At 42.2% G+C, this 10,403-nt stretch overlaps 2 protein-coding genes across 2 annotated transcripts in view; one reads left to right on the forward strand and one right to left on the reverse strand.

Moving 5' to 3' along the window:
* Positions 1 to 3,639: 3,639 nt before the first annotated feature.
* Positions 3,640 to 6,005, reverse strand: LOC101307011. The gene is made up of 4 exons (XM_004298831.1): positions 5,794 to 6,005; positions 4,832 to 5,568; positions 4,619 to 4,753; positions 3,640 to 4,468 (listed from the first exon to the last, which is right to left on the reverse strand). Exons 1-4 carry the CDS (start codon positions 5,990 to 5,992, stop codon positions 3,647 to 3,649), a joined length of 1,893 nt encoding a protein of 630 aa, XP_004298879.1. The 5' UTR covers positions 5,993 to 6,005; the 3' UTR covers positions 3,640 to 3,646.
* Positions 6,006 to 8,431: 2,426 nt separating this feature from the next.
* The window catches only part of LOC101307301 (crooked neck-like protein 1-like), a 5,152-nt gene continuing 3,180 nt past the window's right edge, over positions 8,432 to 10,403 (forward strand). Inside the window, exons 1-3 of the mRNA XM_004298832.1 lie at positions 8,432 to 8,545; positions 8,798 to 9,972; positions 10,116 to 10,181. Of these exons, the coding sequence (XP_004298880.1) occupies positions 8,816 to 9,972; positions 10,116 to 10,181 (1,223 nt within the window). The 5' untranslated portion in view covers positions 8,432 to 8,545; positions 8,798 to 8,815. The remainder of the gene's footprint in view (positions 8,546 to 8,797; positions 9,973 to 10,115; positions 10,182 to 10,403) is intronic.

Below are 10,403 nucleotides of genomic sequence, written 5' to 3' on the forward strand. Positions count from 1 at the left end.
CATCTTTTTCCAAATTGTCATTTGGAGATGAATCTCGTTTTCTTTTGTGCCCCATCTGCTTCTTTCCTCCAGGAGCACAATCATCATCGCTATCGCTAATGATAATCGAACATCCTGACAAAGATTTATGTTAGGTATTACTGAGGCATTGGCAAAAATAATTACAAAAAAAAAAACTTTCTCAGATGAATAACACTCTTCCTTGTAAATAGAGGGAAGGATGTAAATATTGGCTTATAGAATATTAGAGGTAATTTTGTTGTCAACCTAGATTAATGAGGTGCCTTTTTATCTTCCTAGCACATGAAAGTCTAACTTTGTTCCTAAATTAATGTAACTAAGTTACTAAAACAATCATCCCCATATTTACCCAACATTGCTGCATATATCCTTCTGATAACTCACAGTTAAAGATTTATCAACTGTCCTCTTTTGAGTCTTCAAAGCATGTACAGACTGACCACTGACCACCAACTTAACAGAGGTACCTAAATTTCATAGTCATTGATCTATACTTTATAAAGCACAAGATTCAGCAAGCTATGCAAATGTTATAAATCCAGTACCTGTAGTCTGCAAACCTCCATTTCGAGGAGAAACCTCACTCGCTGGCAAAGAATTTGGGATATCCTCTAAATCCATGACATGGTAAGAGCTTTCTCTAGGATTCTTATCACTTCTTTCATCTGCTATTCCACCATTTTCACTTCTCTTTTCTTTGTTTCTTGAATCCAGACTCTTTGCATTCACCCATTTACCCGAACCTGAAGCCTGCAGCTCAAATGTTTCCTTACACATCCTGTTTTGGCTATCCACGTTATTGTTCTGACATTCAAAAACCAACCCTTTATCCTCGGCTTTCCTTCCCTTCCTCGCCTCCTCCAGAAGCTTGTCATACCTCTCACTAGCAGCAATTACCTCTTCCTGAAACCCCTCTAGTCGGGCCTGGCATTCCTTAAGATCATTCTCAGCTTTGATCTTTGCAAGTAGCTCCAATCGGTGAAATTCCATAAGTTCCTTGAACTCATTCTGAATTTTGAGGTTTTCCAGCCTCTCAAATTCATACTTTTCCTGAAGAACCCCATATTTCTTATCAAACATGACATTTTCCTCTCCTTTTTCCGACTCCTGAGCTCTGCGCAACAGCTCGATCTTTTCCTTCAGCTCTTCACACTCCCTCTTAAGTTTAAGCTTCTCCTGCTGCTCAAACTGGTGCCTTTCATGAATTTCACCATGTTCCTTCAGGATTTCCATCATAACATCTCTGTATTTCTCCACAAGAGCATCATACTTCTCCTCAACTTTTCGCTTTTCCATAACCTCAATCCGGTACTTTTCAGCAACCTCTTTACACTCCTTCTCCATTTTAATCCTTTCCAGCGTATCAAAATTGTGTGACTCATCAAGCTTTTCATACTCCTCCTCAACTTTTCGGTGTTTCTCCTTAAGTTCTTTGTACATTATCCCAACCTTTGCTTTCTCCAGCAGCTCCGATTTGTGCTTTTCCCATAGCTCTGCATACTCCTCCTCGACTTTCCGCTTTTCCTCAACCTCCAACCTCTTCTTTTCCTCAAGCCCTCTACACTCATCCTCAGCATTCAGCTTCTCCAGCATCAATATCTCACTCCTCTCCTCCAACTCTCCACATTTCTTCTCGAATCTTCGCAATTCCTCAACAACCAACTGATGTTTCTCATCAAGCACTTTCAATTCATGTTCCACATTGAGCCTCTCCAGCCTCTCCAGGTCATGCCTCTCCTCCAACTCCGAATACTTCTCCTCGACTCTCCGCCTCTCCGAAATCTCCACCTCAACCTTCTTCCCCATCACATTGCACCTCTCTTCCACCCTCAGCTTCTCATTCCTCTCCAATTGGTAATTCTCCCACAGAAAAGCATGATCCTTCTGGATTTTCGCCTTCTCCGAAACTTCGAAAGCGTGCTTCTCCTCGATTTCCTTACACCTCTGCTCCGCTCTCTCCTTCTCCCGCACCGCCGATTCAACCTTCACCTCAAGCCCTGCACACTTCTCCTGTGACTCAAAAGTGTTCAGCAGCTCGTATTTGTACTTCGTCTCCAACGCCGCAAACTTCTTCGAGATCTTCACCGTCTCCAGATTAGCCCTCCGATGCTTCTCGTCGAGCTCTCTGCACTCGCTCTCCGCCACCAGCAGCTCCACACCGCGCATCTCTTCCAGCACGGCGTACTCGCTTCTCAGATCCTCAAAATCACGGTGGATCTTCTCTCCGGAGGCTAAGATAGCCTCTGCGACTCCATCGAAACCCTTCCCGAGCGTCGCAATCATCTCGGAAATGGACTGAATCTGAGCCTCGTCGTCGTCTTCCTCGGCGCTCGGAGTCAGCATTCTGAGGCCCATAATCGGTCGCCGGAACAGTGGTGGTCTCGCCGGCGGTGAGTCGTTGATGTTTGGATTACGACGGCTGGAAATGTAGACGGTTAGGGTTTTGGTGAGGAAAGTGACAACTGAGAAGTGAGCTCTCGTTGAGTCATGTGGCATGAGTGTGTTGAGTGTTGACTGTGTTCTAGTGGGGCAAGGAGATCATGCCAATTAGTTAGTTAAGATGTAATTAGGGATTGTAATTACTAATTAGTAACTCACTGACTCACAAGTAGGGGAGCATCTTAACTGGATACTAATTAACCATGATTCCAAAATATAGCATGACTTTCTTATTTTGTTAAAAAATTTGACTTTAACTTTAACTTTAACTTTAACTTTATTTCTTTTTCAATCCCCAGTTTTGAACCGAGTCCGCTCCACGTTAATGATTAGACTAGCAAATTAACATGGTAAGACGCAATTCATTGGTGTAGATCAGTTGATTGTTATTTTTTCCAATTGAAGATTGATCGTCATTGAAACCATTTATTGTTGGTTATTCATATCACGAATACCAGGAAAAATATTTTAAGTTTAAAAGCATAATATTACGTAATATTATCTTTTCGGGTATGATCAACATCTCACCGTACATGACAGCTGATATAGCAAAAGATCCAAACTATCATATCAGTTGTCACAAGGTGGTGGAATGCGAGTGATATCTATAAAGACGGTTCATCTAACGTTACTCAAATAATAAACAAATTAAAATGTACTTGATCAAAAAAGAATATATACTTGATCATGGTTTTGCTGCAGATATTCAACCATACTTATTCTAATCATGCAAAAATTCATAGCCTGTGATTTATGCTTCACAAACCCGAAGCCTTGAGCAAATTTCAAGCACTAACTCAACGAGGCAAGTTGCTAACAGCAATAGCAATTAGACTCCAATCAAATAGTGTCTATGTTGATGACAAGATCGATCAGAGCTTACACAAGGATTCTTTAATCTATCTTCAGCTCTCATTTCACTATTTTTACTTCTTTTTTTTCCATGGTTATGCTTTGCAATTTTCAGTTTATCCAACTAACAACCTAGACAAAGCATGAAATACAGCTGCTTATAACATATTACTCGGTTGCAGTTTTTATACTAGAACATCCATTATGGATTTGTTTTATACAGATACAATGCCCAGAAGGCCTAAACTTCTCAACATCAACTAAACAAGAGACTAAGAAGTACAAACCTGGTCGTTTATGACTTTTCTCCTCAACGCAACAAGTTATAACTTCTTCATCCGAAACTGCCTGAAAATATGGCATCAGATTGAACATCCTCTATTTCTCTATTCTTATCATCTCCTAGTTTCCTATTTTTCTCACGCCCTTTGTCACAATCAAATCCAGGATCTAATGCCCTCTTTTGGATGCTCTTTTCAGGATTTGTCACATGGGACTGCTCGGGAGAGACCTGAGTTTGTATGTTGTCTCCCAACTTAGCTGCAGTACGGCTACCTTGATTGAGCTGATCTTTGAGTTGTTGGTTTTCTTTAATAACCTCCGCTTTCTCTTTGACTAGGTTCCTCAACGCTTTCCTTTCAGCATCAAGAGTTTCTTCCATCTTTTTCATCAGCGTTGTCACAGACTCGAACAATGATCTCTTCTCGGCATTTAAGATTTCATTCTCCTCTTCCAGCCTTCTCTTCTCCTTCTTTTCTTCTTTTAGTTTTCTCTTTAATCTTGTTGCTTTTTTCTTCTTCCTCTCCAATTTTTCAGCTAGTCTGTCCACTTTTATTTGAGCTCTTTCAACTTGCATCCTCGCATTTTGAACCTTATCCCGTAAATCTTTTGCTTTTCTGTTTCCCAAGTCCTCATTGTCTTTGTTCAACCTTGTTAAAATAGGAGAAGATTGGCAGAAGTGAGACATTTGAGCTCGAAGTTCGTCTTCCAATGGACCCACTATGTCATCAGAAACACTTTCTTCGCCTCTATCTGTTTCAGTTTCTTCTCTTCTATCTTCTTCTTCTGTTTCTTCATTTTCTCCTATCCCCTTTCCATCTTCCTCCTTGTCTTGTCCATTTATCTCATGGTTCTCCTTGGCCCCCTCAAAACTCCGCTGCACAGTTGCAATGTACAAACAAATAAAATATCATCATCTGCAAGTATCCCAGCAATATAAATACATGCAACTGCTTCAACAGTCCCAACTGCACTATGTTGTATAGCGTTTTTCATGCAACAAAAATATGTTATATATTTAGTATACCCCAAGGTGTTCAAAGTCCTTCATTCGTTGCAGTTTTAAGTGTAGCTCCTGAATGTTCCATTTTATAAGGGCTGGTGTATGTCTCTCCCTTCCTTCAACTGGTTGTATAAGATTAGTTCTCTCACACAACCAAAACTGCAGGATGAAAACCAAAAGATAAATTGGACACTCTCATTTCAGTAGAATAACTATATGAAAGACTATGACAATTACCAATAGGACAATCACACATCCACCAGTAGAATATGGTCCGTACTGCCCACAAGTTTTCTCCAATGTGCTGCTTAGAAAGTCGGCAACTGCTTTTGCCCATGAATATCTTGACATGTTTTCTAACTCTTCACAGCACCTGACTAATTTCCATCCAATAGTACTACCCGCGTTGCAGAATAAGAATGTGATGAATAACTCTAGTATAATAAGGCGCACGACATCCTCCCGATCTGTTTCTCTTTTCCCTTGCAATGCTTTATCCAGACCATCATCCACCATTGTTTTCTTCACTCTCTTTTCATCCATGAAATATCTTTCAACAAAATCCGATGTGTATCTGTTGACTCCAAAAAGCCCTCTTACCTTTAGTGTTTCACCTTCTTGTGGCAGCCCCAAAATCACGGAGATGTCCTCTGGCGTTAAGGACGCAGATGTGCTACCAAACTCAAAACACATTGAGTTCGAGTTGTAGCAACGGATGATGTCGTTGATGTCACTCTCTGATTTCTTGCAGTCACTTTCAGAAATCATTCCATTGTAAAATGCCGATATCAATGGCCAAAACGGAGTTTGCTGTAGCAACTCCAAGTGGCTTTTGGTCAAGCGTTCTTTTACTTTCTGCATTATTTTGAGGAACGCCAGCATATTACATCGGTATTGTACATGATCTGCGTCTCTATACTTCTGTTTCCTCACACTCTTTCTCCTCCTTGTCTTTTTCATCTGCTTCTTATTACCTACATATTCATTAACATTTTATTAGACCACACAAACACAATCATACTCCCGGTACAGAATTGGACCTTAAACATTAGATCATCTTATTATATATAAATCAGATCCTAACTACAAGATACAGGAATCAAACCACAAAAGCAAGTTCAAAATAATGATGTGTTCATAGTTCATACTTCATCACACCTCAAGCGAAACGAAATTAGTACATTCTATAAATCAAATACCTGACATTTGCAGATTTGCATTTCTTTTAGTACGCGGCCGACCTCTTCCTCTATGAGGAGGAGGAGGAGGAGGTGGTGGTGGAGAAGAGTCTCCTTCACTCGCACTGCTTCCACTTCCACTTCCATCACAATCAAGATCAACCTCATCCTCCTCTGCATCTTCAGTCTCATGACTCTCATCCTTCCTTGTCTTTTTCATCCCCTTCTTATTACCTGCACATACATTTCAAATTTTCAATACATCATTTCACAACATTTACAGCACACAGAACTTACACCACAGAAACACAATCATATCCCCATTATAGAATTGGACCTTAAACATTAAATCATGTAATTACCTATAAATCATATCCTAACTACAAGTTGTCAATCAAAATTCAAAATATGTATGTGTTCATTGTTCATACTTCATAAAACCTCAAGCAAACCGAAATTAGAATATTCCATCAACCGAATACCTGACATTTTACGCGGCCGACCTCTTCCTCTACGAGCAGGCCGCGGCGGAGAAGAGTCCCCACCACTCACCGTGCCGCCACTCCCATCAAAATCAAAATCAACATCAACCTCATCCTCCTCCACATCTTCAGTCTCACGCTCTCTAATTCCGGCCTCGATATTCGCCAGCCGCTGGCTCCTCCTCTCCCCCAGCCGCCTCTCCTTCCTCAACATTCTCCCACCAATCCCCTCCTCCAGCCGCGAAATGCGGCTCTCCAGCTCCCCATTCTTGCTCCGCAGCTCGGAAATTACCTCCTTGTCCCCCGCCATGTACTCCTGAAGCTCGTCCTTCACTTTCAGCCTCTCCAGAATCTCGAACTGGTGCCTCTCCTCCAGCACCGCCTTCTCGTGCCTCTCTCGCTCTATCTCTTTCCGGAGCTCCGCTTCTCTGGAGGATAGTTCCTCTGCCGCTCGGTCCGACTCCGGAATAACCGGACTGCCGTCCTCGGCCATCTACGGCCACCGTGCCGGGCTCCGGTGAGGTTTGTTTCTTTTCTTGTTTCCTGTTTTGGTCGGAAGTGAGGAAACAGTGCAAGTGAGCTTTTGCTGCTTTGCTTATCTGAGTGTGGTAATGAGTGAAGGAGATGATGACACGTAGAAAGAATGCACGATCGTGCGGTCAACTTCAGCGCTCCAAGTTCGAGCCCATGTCGTCATGGACCTTCTCTATTGTAATTTCTTTATTTTGTTTTTTTTTTTCCGGGTAATTGAAGGTTTGAAGCCATGCCGAACTTCTGTTTCGGTTTTGTTTTTGTTTTTGTTTTTGTTTTGTAGTCAATTTTAGAGTGGTGAATCGCTAAGGTTGGTCGAGCTACCTAGTATGGAACACTCATGTCTAGAGTTTTACTCTCAACTTTCACCCGTTTGCAACCAGCAAACAAGCCCGAACCTAAGGTGTGACGGAAGAGGCGACCGCCTCAAGCCCGAAAAACCTAGGGGCACCAAATCTGGCGACTGTCTTGAGCAAAAGGGACGACCTTCCATGGAAGCTAAAGCTTAAAGCTATGGCTGTTTGAGTTTTGGGTTTATTGAAATGAAAAACATAGGAGAGAAATGGTTGGGTTTAGAAGAGAAGAGAAGAGAAGGGAAAGAGAGAGAAGTTTGATGATGGCGATGATGATGATTGATGAACAATAATGACTGTTCATGTTTCCATAAAAATCTAGGTTGTGGCTGTCTCTACCCCCTCCCTTTTTTTTTTTTGAATATACGTTAGAAAAACAAAAAAGGGAAAATCATTCCCATTGTTAAGTTGGTGGGCCCCTTCCCGAGTTAAGATTTTTTTGTAGTGATTGAAATATACACCATTTTTCTGGTTCGAGTAAATACACCTTAGCAGTATCCTTATGCCCTAAGTTATTCCCCGTTACAAAGGTGAAGCGTTTCGGTCAGATCGTCTGACTAAAACATACCGTCTGGTACAAAAAGAAGAAGTTTATATTGTTTTAGCATCTTTAGCTATTCTAAGGCCGATTGGCCATTTTTTTAATGAACATTAGAAAACATCATTCTTAGAACTCGTCTCAGGTCTTGAAATTTCAAGTCCTACCCTACCAGCAAATTTGAGGGGCCTTTAGGCATGTGCGTATGTGTTAGGAAATTTGTGTGCCCCTTGGTATCACCTGGTGTCGTAAGGTTGATCCAGCTACCTAGTATGGGGCCTTTAGATGCGTGCACTTGTGTTCGGAAATTCTTTTGGTCCTTGATATCACCTGGTGTCGCAAAGTTGGTCGAGCTGTCTAGTATGAAACTCTCGTGTCGAGAATCGAGTCTCAACTCCCCACCCGTTAGCGGCCAACAGATTTGAGGTGTCTGGCCCTTGGTTGGTGAGACATTTTTGTGAGTTTGGTTTGAATACTGATTATGTGGATATGTTACTAACTTAATAACGTAACTGAAAACTAGACTGTCAACGGTTTGTATCGGGTCGGTTCATATGGTTGGTTCGTATCGGGTCAAGATAAACCCAATCCAAATAGTAATCGAGCATGTTAGCCCCAATAGCCCGTTTTCCACACACACCTCGGACTCGCCCCTCTTTTATAAACTGAAAACAGTTCTTCAAGTTCACGACGTCGTTTGGTGCCCGCGTCTTTAACATTAAAGGCTTCACTCTTCGTCTAAATTCTAATCCCTCGTTTCCAAACTTCAAAACAAAACCTCCGCTTCAGATTTGAAGCCGTCGTCTCCGCCGCCGTCTTCTTCTTCTTTCTTCATCTCCCGCCTCCTCTAATCTTGCATATCATAACTCGTAAGTGTTCCTATAATTATTTTCCTTCTCAATTTTGTCCAATTCGATACAAATCAGGAAACCAAATTAGGGTTTAGCTGGGTTTAATTCGTTCGATTCGTACTTAGTTTCGGGATTATATCGTCATTCTTACTTCAATTTTGATTTAATCTATTCTGGTAGTTAAAATCTATATGCTTTTCTTTCGTGCTGTTGAAATCTGTGGCTCAGTGTCTGTGGATTGTTCAAATTAGGGTTTATACTTGTTTACAGGTGAGAAAATCGTTTGCAATGGGGTCATACAAGGACGCAGACCCTGCCCTAGGGTACCTAACCAAGAAGGATACGGAGGTCAAGCTACCGCGGCCGACTAGGGTTAAGAATAAGACCCCAGCCCCTGTTCAAATCACCGCCGAGCAAATCCTCCGGGAGGCTCGTGAGCGGCAGGAGGCGGAAATCCGGCCTCCCAAGCAGAAAATCACAGACCCGTCTGAGCTTGCGGATTATCGTCTGCGGAAACGGAAGGAGTTTGAGGATCTTATCCGGCGTGTGCGGTGGAATATCAGTGTTTGGATCAAGTATGCGCAGTGGGAGGAGTCCCAGAAGGATTTTAAGCGTGCGCGGTCAGTTTGGGAGCGTGCGCTTGAGGTGGATTATAGGAATCACACGCTGTGGCTGAAGTATGCGGAGGTGGAGATGAAGAACAAGTTCATTAACCATGCTAGGAATGTGTGGGACCGTGCTGTCCAGCTCTTGCCTAGAGTGGACCAGCTGTGGTACAAGTACATTCACATGGAGGAGATGATTGGGAATGTGGCTGGTGCTCGACAAGTTTACGAGAGGTGGATGACTTGGATGCCAGACCAGCAGGGCTGGCTCTCCTTCATCAAGTTTGAGCTTCGGTATAATGAAGTTGAGCGTGCTAGAGCCATTTTCGAGCGGTTTGTACAATGTCATCCGAAGGTTGCAGCTTGGATTCGGTTTGCAAAGTTTGAGATGAAGAATGGTGATGTTGCGAGGGCGAGGAATGTGTACGAGAGGGCAGTGGAGAAGTTAGCTGATGATGAGGAGGCCGAGGAGCTGTTTGTGGCTTTCGCTGAATTTGAAGAGCGGTGCAAAGAGACTGAGCGAGCTCGGTGTATCTATAAATTTGCACTGGATCATATACCCAAAGGAAGAGCTGAGGAATTGTATAAGAAGTTTGTATCTTTTGAGAAGCAATATGGGGATAGAGAAGGGATCGAGGATGCCATTGTGGGAAAGAGGAGGTTTCAGTATGAGGATGAGGTTAGGAAGAATCCTCTTAACTATGACTCCTGGTTTGATTATATAAGGCTAGAAGAGAGCGCAGGGAATAAGGACAGAATCAGAGAGGTTTATGAGCGAGCTGTGGCTAATGTTCCCCCGGCTCCTGAGAAGCGGTATTGGCAGCGATATATTTATCTGTGGTATGTGGCATATTTAGCTTTGGTTAATTAGTGATTATGTTGATGCTATGAATTAAATGTGGCTTCATTTGTTTTGAATAACTACTGCTCATTCTTGTATAAAAGTAATTGTTGTTGATTGTGTGTTTCACGTTTAATGTCAGGATTAATTATGCACTTTATGAAGAACTTGATGCTGGAGATGTGGAACGTACACGAGATGTCTACAGGTACACTTCATTCATTAATTCTGGTTTTTTCATGTACATAATCTTTGCTTTATTCTGTAACCTGCTATAATTCTCTTTAGCACTCATTTAAGTCAACAAGGATAGGTCGATGGGTCAACCCAGAAAAAGCCAGTAATATATGCAAAGCCAGTCATCATCCCTTTGTGTTACTTGCACATATTTAAAAACAACTTAGAGTTCGAGTCTGTCTCTCTCTCTCTC

This window comes from Fragaria vesca, linkage group LG5 (genome assembly GCF_000184155.1).
Source record: "Fragaria vesca subsp. vesca linkage group LG5, FraVesHawaii_1.0, whole genome shotgun sequence".
NCBI lineage: Eukaryota > Viridiplantae > Streptophyta > Magnoliopsida > Rosales > Rosaceae > Fragaria > Fragaria vesca.